General features: G+C 39.6%; 1 protein-coding gene across 1 annotated transcript in view; it reads right to left on the bottom strand.

The window, feature by feature from the left end:
* The window catches only part of LOC103762630 (SAM domain-containing protein SAMSN-1), an 84,414-nt gene that overhangs the window by 46,019 nt on the left and 24,013 nt on the right, over nt 1–14,382 (bottom strand). Inside the window, exons 7-10 of the mRNA XM_018077010.2 lie at nt 13,050–13,118; nt 8,637–8,760; nt 7,398–7,517; nt 7,141–7,307 (exon numbers count right to left, since the gene is read on the bottom strand). Coding sequence (XP_017932499.1) covers nt 7,141–7,307; nt 7,398–7,517; nt 8,637–8,760; nt 13,050–13,118 — 480 coding nt within the window. The remainder of the gene's footprint in view (nt 1–7,140; nt 7,308–7,397; nt 7,518–8,636; nt 8,761–13,049; nt 13,119–14,382) is intronic.

Here is a 14,382-nt window from a genome sequence, read left to right as displayed (position 1 = left end):
AATATATTTCCTTCAGTACACAAAAGTGCATCGTTTTGGCAATTCTAAAGGATGTTAACAGGAAGTCATCCTTTCATCAGACAGTTTGTTATCAACAACTGCACTTAGTTTAATTATATTTTGACTCTTAATCATGTTTCATGAAGCAGGTAGCATTCTTCTTTTTCTATTAAGAATTCATACACCATTTACAAAGAATAAGTATACAAACTGCCCAGTTTTCCCCACACTTTCAACAATTACAGTCCCCTTCACACTACATTCGTGACAGTAATCTGAAATCTTTCATTTCTCTCTCTAGCTGTAGCTCTGCAGTACCTAGCAGCTATGTCAGAAGCAAACCCATGAAATCTGCTGAGGTGAATTACAATGTTCTTCTGCAGTTATCTGTAACCATATTAAAAATGTTCTGATATTCTAAAGTATCTTTTAGTGCAAATAAATTCACTCCATTACCATTCTGCCTTATATATACTAGCAGGTACTAGCAATCCAACTTTACAGAACAGCCCAGAAATGTGGAGAGGAAAAAGTTTGTCAAGCTTTCTGGTAAAGTTAGGTACACATGCCTCTAAGATTAATGAAAAATATGACATCATTCCCTATATAGCTATGAAAATTCTAGTAAGGTATGAAAAAAATAAAATAGGACAAGAGTTACCACAGTGAAGAGCAGTGGTATCAGATTTTTCATATTTTTTAAAACTGCTGTAAGACTACAATGGGAAAGTCACCACAGATGAGAACACAAAATTTTTCACATTACTATGCGGGAAATAGCAAAAATCACTGTAGGATGTGGAATGGTAGTGGCAGATATTTGCTATCAGCACAGTACAATGGTGCAGTTCTAGTGAGGCTGGACACCCTCACAGGCTTCTCTCTTCCAAACACAAAGCCAAGCACAAAGAGATGTGATTTTCTTCCACTTTTTGTATTTAACTGAAGCGAGACATATAATATTTACCAACTTACTGATGTAATTGTTTCTTAAATAAAGCTCCCTGTGACAGGAGACAAAATAAATCTCTACAGACTCTGAAGCATCAAGAAAATAAGCACTCTTAAGTTCACTAGCATTTGTGTCTTTTTGTCTGAGTCCATATTTTGCTTGGTATTTCCAAGAAAAGTAGACACCGAAAATTTAGTCCTGGCTCTTGACTTTTCACCAGTTTCAAAAACAAAGCCATTCAAATTTCACCAGCATTTGACCACAACAGACTTGCATAAATACATCTCAGTCCCTACCCCCTCACAAGTCTTAAAATTTAAAGTAAGTTTTAACAAGGTTCTGGAACAGGGTTTGGACTGAGGAAAAGCGAGTGCCTTTGAATTTAATCATGTGCTAAATTTAACTGTAGCACTGTTCCTTTTTGTCTATCAGCTCATGTATCTTCAAAGTCTGCAGTCTGGAGAGCATGGGGGTGTCTCTAGCTGTATCTTTACCTTGCAAGAGAGGTGCTGAGTACAGAGTGTGAAGGGATGAGGTGCTGAACTGGTGGGAAGAGCAGAGTAACAGGTGAAATTAGCTAGAATGTTATAAAAAGCAACAGGAAACCTGTTGGGAGCCTTTTAAATTAAGACATGATAAGATGAAAAAGAAGCAGCTGGGGACAGTTTCATACCTTAGAAAACAAATCCTGTTTTCATGTCTCAGCCACAGCTTATCACCTGGACGTCCATCATCATGGTCTTGAGGGTTTTGTTTACTGCCACCCTTCCAGCTGCCCTTTATGTCTTCCCTGGGCAAAGACTTTGGGCCTCAGCTTGGGTATAGCTAAGCAGAACTCTCTAACAGCAGTAGAAAATAGATTTATACTTGGTGAGAATCTGGCTTCCTGCCTTGTCACTGAAATAGGAACAAAAGCTACAGCTTTTAAAAGGACCACTTATTACTGACAGTGAAGCAGCCACAGTGACCAGAGCAGTTAAAACTGGTGTCTCAGAAAGGCAATTTGGGGATTTCCAGGCGTTCTTTTTAGTGCTATATTTGTGCCAAACGAGGATTCAAAATGCAATTGAGAAAGCTCTTCTAAGGCACGTTCAGGTGTCTCTCAACAGAAAGACATTAGCTGAAGAAATCAAAACCTGCAGAAAACAGTCAAATTGCTTAAGAAAATTGAGCAATCAGAAAGTCCATTAAAGCCCACGGCATTCTAGTGTGCAGGAGAAACTGCTGGCTGAAAAGAAGAAACTTCTGAAAAGAAGCAGAAATCTTCCCACAAGTGGGCTGTGCAAATGGTCAATACAACTTCCAGCTTCAGAGCACATTTTGCCAGAGAAGAGCACTCTGTCCTCTTTGTTCAGTACTGACTGCCCACACCCTTCCTCCCCACTTCACCAAGCTAGGGAACAATGCTCAGTCACTGGTATCACAGATCCAATAACCTGCATAAACCTCAAGGCAATATACAGCATGTTTTTGAGAACCAAGATGACCAGGAGCAGCAGAAGCAGTGCAGAGGGCAGGGGAAGAGCACCACAGCAAAGAAGCAAGGCCATTACGGGGCAACTGGGAACCAGAACCTACTAAGTACAGCATGTCAGGAAAGGTTAGGATAAGAAAATGTCCAAAACCAGAGTTAAGAGTGTCAAAATAGGCATGTCTACTAGGGGTCAAAGGGAGATGCTGAGAAACGGCTTGTCTGACAAGGAAGCAAGCCAGACCACGAGGAAAGCAAGAGGCCACAAGGTTACTGACATTACAGAGAACCACAGACATAACAGCAGGGCATAACAAGACCACAACACTTTCCTGAGAGGAATATGGACAGAATGAATACATATATTGGCATAAAATCACTTGTAGTGTTCCCAAACTTATTATTCATTCCACCACAATGTAATGCATTTGTATCGGATAGAAACCAATCTTTTGCAGATTGGTTTCTCTTAACCTGAAAATGGGAGAGAAAAGGTATCTTGCTCTGCAGTACCTCTAGATTTTATTTCTCCTCACCAAAATCCCAGGTCTTCTCTAGTCTTGGGAAATGTCCCTTGTATTTCATTCTCACTGAATGCCAAACAAAGGCTGCAACAGATAAATATTCTTATGGTATCAATGCCTAAATCCTTCTTCTGTAAAACTTAACCATGCTGCTCAGATGTGTAAAGATAAACCTACTTCCAGTAACTCCCTGCTGATTTGTCTCCAACAGAGGATGTTGTCTCCTCTCCCTCTCCTGTAAAGGAGGCCTGGATGATTCTACAAACACAGCTTCCATATTGCACAGTTATTGGGAGAGTGGATGGGTCAGCCAGTGAAATAGCATGTTAAAGTATTGAGGAAGAAGAGAAAGGGACTCATCAGCTTTTTTCTTTCTGTCTCAGGCTGTCGAGGACAGACTTTGAACCCTTGTGTGAAGAGGACCCCTCATCTGTGACCCCACAATGTGCTCCACTCCGTGCCTATTTCAGGTCCATTCAAGCCTATCGAGCTCCTGTACTTTGAAAGCCTCTGACTGTGGATTTTTCGTGCCTTGTATGAGACTGCAAAAGTCTTATGCAATTGCACAGACTGAGAAAAAGCAACAGAAGGCTGAAATAGCTTGTATAAAAGTCATATGGACATGGCATTTCTAAGTATACTGCTTTGTTTGGGCAGTGAGGATCTTAGCATACAAATAACAGAAGGGCAGCTTCTAGTAACCACAATTTAAAAAAATTCTGAGACAGACAGCTGAACTGTTTTTTGCAGGGCTAAGCTTGAGGAATAAAAAGAAGCATTAAAACCCAATAACCTTTCACATTAAGGTCAAGTGGTTGTTAAAGTGGTGTCTGGACAATCTTTTCTCCATCCTCTGCCTGATTTTTATCTGATTTTTATCTGATTCATAACATCACAAACATCAGCCTGCATCACTCATTTCTCTCCCCCAATATACTTTGTGATAATGAGAAAATATGCAGCATAGTAGTTTCTTTTTTCAAGCATACAGTTATATTTTTCTTTTTTTTTTCTCTGAAGTATTTTGTATTTTTAAAAATATATTCTTTCACTTTTTAAGGAAGAATTATTTGTAAATTTCTTCTCTCTGGAAAGAATACCAGTTACAATAATTTCACATGGCACTCTTGACACACTGAAAAAAGCAATGCTCTGTGTTGCCCTAGGCAAAATTTTGACCAACCACTAATTATATTTTAAAGAGCTAAACAATACAAAAAAAAAGAGTATAAAAAAAGACCTATGTCTAAGTTCGCTTTGCATAAAGTTGCTAATGGTGGCACTGTGGCTACAAAACGGTAACACAGCACACAGTTCTGGATTTCATTAAAGGACAGAAATACAGACTTCTACAATATTTTCACAATACATGAAGGTGGGCAGGATGGGTGAGATGTGAGCTGCCTGCAATGTCCCTGGGCCAGAGGCAGTCCAGCTAACGTAGGTGAGTGTTGGAGCTTAACGGGGGGAGGCTGAAGGAAGAGTAACTGGAGCTGGGGGAGCCTGTTGTAGCTGAAGAGGGACACGATTTTTGCAGTCTGTTCTCACAGTTCTCATTCAGATGACCGGCTCGGATGACTTCTGTCAGCCTTTTTACTGGTTTAGGTTAAAAAAAAATGGCAACAGGAAACACTGTAAGGGAGGCTTTGTAAAGTGCTGAGGAGGAAGAACGGAAGAGGAAGAAAGGAGTCAAGGGAAGAAAATGGAGGAAGGGAATTAGGATTACTCATATTTTGTCTCTCTAAACAGCAATCTATCATGAAGACATCTAGGTCTTTTTCCCTATGATTATGGAAGAGCACTACTTAATTCACTATCTGCAATTCAAGCTTTAATTAAGGCTAGACTCAATCAGCTTTGCACATGCTGCTGAGATGAGCCTGAATAACATGTGTCCAACCTAGATATTTGTCTGTCCCCCAAGCCAGATAAGCCACAGTTTGTTGATTGAATAGCAGAGTCTTGGATCTTGGTCTTGCATCTACTAGTTTTGCCTGTGTGCCTCAATTCAGGACATACCAACAGGAATTTCAGCAGTACAATCTCAGTCTATCTCCTCCACAACATGCTGCAGCAAAGACAACAGAGTAGTTGCCAAGTCAAGAAAATGAATTTATATCTTCTTATTCATAGAATCAAAAAGAGTATCATGGAATATATTGGGTTTACTCTAACAAGTAAATCAACATCAGAAAGAACATCTGCACCATCCCCAGTGTCTGATCCTCTCATAGTAAAACCACCAGTGTCCGCTTTTTGATCCTTAAACAGCAAAACTGAAAATCCAGTCTTTGTAATCTTCAATTGAGCCAGTTGGTAGAATGCAAATGCAAAGAATGAGGTGACTTGCCATTGACTGTAATCTAAATCCAAAGACACTAAGCCCACAGAGATACATTAAAGTCAGGGAGCCCGTCAGGAAGGCAGATGGCAAAATAAACAATTCAGGAAAAAAACGCACTAAACCCCTTGCTGGCAGTTAATAGTAACATGGGTAGGACAAATCTCACCAGGGCAGAGAACGTTAACAGGCTGTTTGTGACAAAATGAAATAAAATTACTTGAATTGACACTTATGGTCTCATAAATCTGACCGACACATCTATTACTATTTTGACCTGGGACTTCATCCTTGGCTCAGGATGCTGAAAGCTGCTTTCATTAGGAGCCAGGCATATGATGGAGCCCAGCATCCCTGACACAATGCAGTTTCTACAGAGAGTCCTATTTACTGTCAGGCAGGAGGATTCACCTGACAGAGCACAGCCTATGTTCACAGCTCCCAGCCTATTTCTGCCAGCGCTCTGCCCCAGAGGTCTGTCTGCAGGGGCTCTCCCTGGGACTCTGCACTGCTAGGGCTGTCCAGGGTTGCAGTGCTGCACCTTCCTCAGGTTTTTTTAGGGGTGGTTTGCTTTCTCTCTTTTCTAATAACGGTTCTATCAATGGAAGTTTTACACTTTCTGTTTTCTACATCAAATCCCAGGAAAACCTGCAGCTAGATAAATCCCTTGTTTCAGGTACTGCCTGTTATGTCAGTTACTGTGCCATTGAAAAGGACCTGAATTACTACCTCCATGTATTCAGAAATATGGTTGCTATATAGACCCACACACCTATACATGTACCTTTCCCAGTGATATATGAGCACCCATTACAGAACACGGTGTTTTCAGCAGGAGACTCTCTGGTCTGAGGTTATGGTTGCTCAGGTCTCCCTTTGAACACTCAGCTGGCAGGTTTCAGCGGGTATCTTGCCCCCTGTGGTTTAGGTGCACTTTCCTGGGAGCTGGCCTTATTTCATAGTGAGAGACAGCTCTGTCCCCGGAGCACTGCTGAGGGAACAGGCACGAAGGGAAAAGAGGCTGCTCTTTACTGCTTCCCTCATACATTTCACTCAACTAGTTCCCCCACCACGTGGTTACCACTATGTGGAGTGCCAGAAGACCTGCTGTGCCCAGTGAGGAGAGGGAGAAAAGCCTCATTGCAGTGACTGTATTTTGTATATCTCACCAACAAAAGCTTTTCTTGTTTTTGTTTTTCCCGTTTCAAATAGCCTTTTAAAAAAACACATCAATTTAAATACAAAAGCCTCCCCTAGAAAACTATCCAGAAAGATAATTTCAGACCAAGATTAAACTCTCTTTGATTCTGTCCCGAAAATCTTCTTGCTGGCACACAGGTTACTGCAAAAATAGGCTCTACCAGCTGAGCTGATCCAAGAAGGCAGAAGCACAGATACCATTTCAACCTCTGACATTTGCCTAAGTAACTCTAGTGTCCTTTACTAGTATTGCAGTGACCTCTAAAAGCCTGATCCAAGCCCATCTGCTTCATTGTCCCTTACTGACCTACCCCAGACTTCCAGAAACTTTTCTAAGCCTGGAAGGATGAGTATTTAATATACAGATAAAAACCCAAAAATACATGAGTGTGCTGATGAGAAACAGAATAGCCTAAAGCCTTCCATCTCCATGCTGCTGATGTCTGCATGGTTAAAAATGAGCTACCTAGGGCTATATGAACCCTGGTGTTAGCCTGAACAATGCATTCACATCCATTTACCTGAAATCTAAATTTGGTTTATTGCATTTCATAACCACATGGAAGATGACGGCATCCCTTTAATGCTGAGTCAGAGCAAAAAGTTTCCACTTTTTATGCATATCAGCACAAAAGAAACCACTTCCACTTACCCAGGAGTACTGTAGATCCATATCAGTTAGGGAATATGTGAGATGTGGCTGATGAGAAGAGCAAGTACAGTTTTCCCATTCTTCTATTTTTGAAATCAAGAAGTCACAAGGACAGAGCTGGTTGTCAGGAAACGTCTTCCAGTCACTCCACAAGTGAAATTCAGTTTCTGAATGAATTGAAATAGTTCCTAAGTTATTAAGTCTGGAAGTGTATGTGCGGCCCAGAGACGCAGAAATAAAATCTGGCCTGGTCTCACTCTCTTCTTTTCTCCTTGAGCTGTCTTTCCAGGTTTTCTTCTCCTGAGGTCTTGTCAGCTTCATGCAAGAAGTCAGTGCTTCTTCATCCTCTTCAGAGAGATAAGCATCCTCTAACGCATCTTTAAAAATACAAATACTTCTGTTATGATATGTTGCAATTCACAGAGAAAGTGGCACTTTTTTTTTTTTAAATGCTGTCTGTTGCATTCTGTATAATGAAAAACACAAGGACTCCATTAAAAAAAACAAATAACCGTGATAATTAGGGAAATGGAAAGTATTTTGTATTGGGTCCGGCATCTGAGCCAAAAGTAAAATTTGTTCTCCATTTGTTAAATTTATCTTGTTCCCTCAAAAGCCTGGAAAATTTTACTGGTTCTGCCCCTGAATATGAAAATTTGGTAACTGGATGTCACAGTTGCAGAGAGCATGAGTTTAGCCTAAACAATGGAAAAGTTTAGGAAACTTTCTGGATATTTCCTCTCCCATCCCTTCTCAGTATGTAGCTACAAAGTAGTGGCTGAAATCCATTATTTCCTCATGTGTTTCAGCCGAAGCAATGAGTTGGCTGGAGCAGTAGTTCATCAGACAGTTTAAACTCATTTGGTTGCATTGGTTTAAAAATGATCATATACACAAGTGCATTTTACAACAAGTGCATGCACTTTTAAATTGGCAAAACAAGTTCAGAGGAAGAACTGCTGCACAGTCAGATCAGTGACCCATAGGAGACTCCAGAAAATAACCTGACCCCAGAATCAGTGTAGAATTCCTGTGCCTTATGGCCCAAGGCAATCAGGTATGATGAGAGGCCAACTTGCTTATCATAACACAGACCTTCCTGCACTCCCAGCTGCTACTGCTTCCTGGGTTAACAACGAAAGTTATCTCCACATTCGTGAGTTTTGCCTTTCTGATCCGAAATGTGATACAAACCTAGGAACTACTGCAAAACCAAATTTTCCCCATCCCAGAGGCCCCGCTGTTATACAATTCTATTTATCTAAAATCCCCACTTGCGAGATATACTGTTACAAAACTCGAGCTAGTGTGACAGGAAACAGGTTTTCACACTATGAGGAAGTCAGCACTCAAGTGGTATCACAGTAACATCTCAGCTGGGGTTTGAAAATTGTGGGTGGTGAATGACAGACCAGGACAGGATTGTTTACAGTTATGTTCAATACAGTGTCATTTGCCAAATGTTGGCAAGAATGCTGATATGATGCTGTACTTACTGAGGGGGAGCAAAACATGCTTAACATCTTCCAAGCTTTGTGTACTCGTTTTTTTTGTTCGGACCAATTTCTGCAGTCGTTTTAATGTTCCCATGGACTCTACTTTATCTTCTGGTTCTGTGCCCTGGCAAAAAAACCAAAGACATTAAAATTATTCAAATCCTACAAATAAAAAATAAGGGTAACGTGTTAATCTGGAGAATGACAAAGTTTCAGATTCAAAGAACTGATCACTGACACAATGCTTTAGAAGTTAGGCACTTCTTTGCTTGGGAAAAATAGGTAAAAAAAAAATAAACAATTCTTAGAACATTATTCATATTGCTGTTTACATATTACATTTCTTGAATACCACAGCATTGCTTAGTACTTAATTCCAGATTTGTTCCAGAAAACATTTTAATACATGCATCCACCACATTATCTAGAAGCCTTTTAAGTGTGTACAGGAATCCCAGGTGTGGTGAGCTACTGCATTTAAGTGTTTATGGGACTGTGTTCTGAAGTACTGACATCTGTCTTTCTTTCTTCAAGACCTTATTTTGTTTCCTAGATTAAATGACAATAATGTAAAAGACAATTCAAATCTGTTATTGTACACTCCACCAGCTTCCTACTGAGAAACTCAAGGTTTAAATACTACAGGCTCCTAGAGCAAGAACTTCATGAACATGCAGCCATCTCATTAATGTTCACTTATGTTAAACCAGCTGCTGTCTTCCAAATCAGTCCAGAAACACTTGAGTTCTCTTCCAGTCTGACTCTGAACTTCTCTGTGAGCTTCAGAGAGAAATTTCATACTCTGACAGCAAATAACTTCTGTTCCATAGTCACACGCTGTGTTTCACATAGAATATCTGATTTTCAATGAAGCAAAACAAACCAAAACAAAATTAGAAATTAGTTAAGACTGTAATTAACGGATGGCTACCTTTTTGGAACAATACTGTCTGGTTTCTATGGATATTCACCTATTTAAACTGATAATGATTTTGTATTGTAGCAATAAATCTTTGGCAATATTGCAAGCGATTAAGTGCTGGTGCTGATGTTATCAAAAGGTAGAAATGCAGAGGTCCTTATTGCAGTTTCCCCAGCAAATAGGTCACACAATCATAGATGCTTCCTTCTTCCTCACATGCATAATCCTTTGAGACAAAGTCATCCCAGAGTTTGCCAGCAGTCTAATGTATAGAGGGCAGGCTGCTTAGGAATGGGTCTCAAGGGATCCTGAACTCCCCAGCTCTCATTTGGGTTAAAGCCTCTTTGCAAAGTCTTAGCATGAAGCACATCTGAAGCTCCAGCATTCACATCCTACAAGTCACTTCCATCCCCTGCAGCACTGATAAGGGAGAGGGCGTATGTTGATTTCAGATTAAAAAAAAGTCCACTGTTCACTTGACAGATAAGCGCTTATAGAGATTGCTATGCTTGAACTGCCAAAAGTTCAGATATTTTTATATGAAGACATGAGGTTCTGTAAGCACAACTAGGAGTCTGAGACACCTTATGCCCAGGCAGAGGTCACTTTTATGTGTGTTTAGTTACTTCTGTGTCATGAGACAACTGTGTTGAAATTATATTCAGTTGAAGCAGAGAGTTAGTGAAAGCTAAGTGACAATAAGTGAGATGTTTCCCTGTATATTCAGATGTTTAATTTCAAACGTTGAAAGGGTTTGTACCAAATGATTTGCATGACCACTTCATCTTGCTCCAGCTATAAATTGGCATGAGGCATTAATAGACTATGCTGCTTTCTTTCCTTAGGGATAAGACTTAGGAGTCCTTCTTTTGTTAATCACAATAAGTAATGCAAAAGTTCCCATGGTGGATAGCACTTGGGTTTAGACTCCCCTCTTTTCAGCAGCATGTTTCATTCCTTGAAATCTGCAGAGTGACTGGGAGTCAACCAAAGGAAATAGAGGGAAGTCAGAGAGTTGAATATAAACACCTTTCCATGCCTCCAGTGTCCAGTTGTAGCTACATTAGTATTTTAGTTTTGAAGTGAATTTCACATCTGTCCCTGTAAGCTGTGATTCCGCCTCAGAGTGCCACCAACTGAATTCATCACAGACAAAATTAAGATGAAAGACACTTTCCAGAAGTTCAGCTGAAGAATTCCAGCTGCTCTTGAATGTCCAGAGAGATGACGTGAACAGAGGTAGACCTCCCATAAGACGTACAGTGTGGACATCAACTCATCAGCACCAACTGTTCTGTTGTTCTTCATCTTTCCTTCATCTGTGTGTAGATGAAACACACACTGTGCCTGCAATGCAGGCAGAAATCCTGCTATGATAAATCTACAGGAGAAAGGGAACATAGTGTGGATGCTGCAGTATTCCTCAATGCTAGGATAGTCATATACTACTGTGCCAGTTACTAATATAGACAAAACCTAGGTGCTTTCAATCTCTGCCAGGTTTTTATTATTTTGTAGATTTTATAAAAGATAGCATTTTTGAGTTTAAAACCATTTAGGTCTTCTTGAGGATCTTCACTGTAGGGTAAGGTCTCAGCAGACCCACCTTAAAACTCTAGTCAGCTCAGGGCCCTCTTACAGCTGGTATCTGATTATTCATCATCCACTGTGGGCCAAATCCAAGAACGCTTTGGTTGGTCACGTTCTGATTTGCATTTCAATCCCCCTCTCTCCTCTTCCAAATTCAAGATAGTAGGACTGCAGTTTTACCTTAGCTAAAGAGAGAAACTGGGGTGTAATTTTTCAGTCTTTCATTGTGAGATATCTTTGCAAAATAAATCATAGGGGTTTAAAATGCTAATATTGCTCTCATATAAGATCTCTTGTAGCAATAATAATTTGTTCACTTATAAGTAACGACACAAAAGCAACATGATGACTTTGAGTTATGATCTGGGATTTCCATCATGGAGACATCAAGATAAATGGAAGATAATCTATTCAGATAATTTCATTAATGGCAAACTCTAATCCTCTTTGCCTTAAAAGCACTCATTTCATAGAGTCTATCATTAGGGAAAAGTCATAAATGCTTAAATAACAAATGCAGCAACCCCCTTTCATGGAGAAAAAAGATCATGCAGTATCAGCTGGTGCTGGGACAGCATTTAAATTTACAGTATTTTATTTTGGTTTACCTAAGTGTTCAAAGCCGGAATTTTAGCTGCCTATCCAAATAGAGGTAAAACATTCTTTGATATAGAAACCAGATAGACAATCAAGTGAACTGTGCTTTTCCTCAATCTATAAGCAAAGCTATTTATAAGGAAAGAATTCCTGCATGACCAAGTAACAAGAATATTATTGTTTTCTCTACTTAACGGGTTTTAGTGATGAAAAATCATGTCCCATCACAAATAAAAATGAATTGCATAAAAAAATAAATCACAGGCTGCCCTTTATTTGCAAATAATTTGCATGAAGTGCGCATGACTATTTAGGGACAAAAAAGTATACATTTTTAAAATGCATTTCTGAAAATGCATTACAGAAGAAAGACCTGAATTGAGTCTGATAAACTGTTTTGGGTTTATCCTAAGGTATTTTAAACACCTTAGAAATCTTTGCTCAGTGAGGTGTTATGAGGATTAACCTGGTGACAGAAATACAGCAATTTGGAAGCTAAGTGTAAAACACTGTTGGTTGGATTCCAGCAATCCCGGTCCTGTTGAGCACTCTCTTCCCTGGGTGTAACTGCATTAATTTCAATAAAACCACTTGCACAGCATGTCAATTCTCTGCCTAAAGAATTTAGTCACGGCAGAGTCTAATCTCTGTGATTTTCCTTCAACTGCTTTGCCTTTCCCAAAAAAGTGCAATGATTTAATCATGGTTACCTGTGTGCTTAAATTCAGAGTGTACAGTGCAATAGTGAGAAGACAAAAATTGCCCTATGTTCATTGTGTCCATGGCACTCTTGTTATTGTACCATAGAAATTTTTGGAAAGTTTCAGTAATAACCTGGCTGCAGATAGTGAATATTAAAATAGTATATGATGATAGAGAACTTTCTGCTCTGTTTATACGAAGAGCTCTGTAAAATGCACTGAATTTGGATAAAGCTCCTGCCCACACATATCTGACCTTTAAATATTCCCATTATTTTAGTCTGGTACTCCAACTAGTCTAAAATGAGTGCAGAGTCAGACCTAAGCAGGCTAGGATTATAGACAGATTTTCTCCTGGGAATCACAGAGCAATAATACAATATTCTATAAATGATAAAGAAATACTGTTATTAATAGCAAAGCAATAATAAGATATTTTATAAAAGACAAAGAGATATCATGATTAATAACAGGGATATGGATAAAGATCTTTCAGCTTTTGGGGAAGGAACATATAGTACAGGAAATTCTACTAAAACAGCCTGTTCTTCCCAGCTGCTGGCTGCTGGTGAAAAAAAATCAACAATTTTCATGGCAACTCACCATTTCACTGTTACCAGGCACACCTGGATTGTGAACTCGTGGTGGAATCCATTGCTCATAGTTTATCACCTAGATGGTAAGAAAAATAAAATAAAATAAGATTTTTAAGAAATCCAACATAAATAAGACAAATAAACATAATTTGCATCATGTAACTGAATACATATGGGAGATCAGCAGTTTTCCAACCCAGTGCTCTGTGCATACAAAAGTAAATGGCTGACATGCACCAGCTGACACCCATTGAAATAATTTTGATATTGAGCTGTCTTAATTTCCTGAGTTATCTGGGACTTGGGAACATCTTGGGGACACCACAGCATACGTGGTACAGTGGCAGAGCCATGCACTATAGTACAGGATCTTTGGGTCTCAGCCTACATCTTGGTTTTCCTTTCTCAATGAGCAGAAAAGCCAGAGAAGACTTCCCTCAGCACCAACCCCCCAGCTGAGGAGCAAGTGTCACTGATGCATTTCTAAGAAGGGTCTTGCTCAGTTCACCTCATTTTGCCTGGGGTGCTGAGCACCAAGGGTGTGAGTTTGAACTGGGCTAACAACAATCCCCAGAACTAAGCCAAGACAGGACTATATACACTGCCGTCACCTGCCCATAAGCCATTTTTTGGCCACAATATCCTCACAATGGGAACACCATGAGAATACACTCCCTGGGGCACTGATGCCCTAGTGGGCAAGCCTGGCAGTGCTCTCATAGCTTATCAGGAAAGTAATGAACACTGGCCTTTTTTCTTCATGAATGTGAATGACACTTTGAAGGCTGAATGCAACTTAAGAATTTAGGTGAGAAATGAGGCATGAAATATTTTTGAAAATGTATTAGCCCAAAGACTGTATTACTTGATATTTTGTGTCCCTCCCAATATGCTACAAAGGGTTTGAGCCACGAAGGGAGCCCTGCTAGACATGAGTAAACAAGACCAAAGGTATGAAAAATAAATGCAAAAAGTAAAGCTCCTTTTTCTGGTAAGGTACACTTACTGCAGTGTTGCTCACACTGTGTCTCTCAACCTGTACTTCTATTTCAAGCCCCTGTTTTCCAGCACTTACAGAATGAATGGAATGAATGAGTGTCAATTTAGGAAATGGAGAAGGCTTAAAGCTTTTGTGAAGGACTCAGGAAAACTTATTTGCTTTCTTTTCTCTTTTTTTTTTCTTTTTTTTTCTTTTTTTTTTTATTTTAAAAAGGGGGAAAAAAAATCTAAAATGTTCATCTATGCTATTTACCCTTGCTTGTAAATCTGCCTGTTCCATGTCTTATAAAATCACAAACTCACACAGACTAGCTTAGGCAGGAATGCAATTCTGGGAATTG

Source organism: Manacus vitellinus, unplaced genomic scaffold, assembly GCF_001715985.3.
Source record: "Manacus vitellinus isolate BGI_N305 unplaced genomic scaffold, ASM171598v3 scaffold_34_pilon, whole genome shotgun sequence".
Taxonomy (NCBI): Eukaryota; Metazoa; Chordata; class Aves; order Passeriformes; family Pipridae; genus Manacus; species Manacus vitellinus.
The sequence above is the reverse complement of the archived record's forward strand: the minus strand, read 5'-3'. Positions and strand labels throughout refer to the sequence as shown.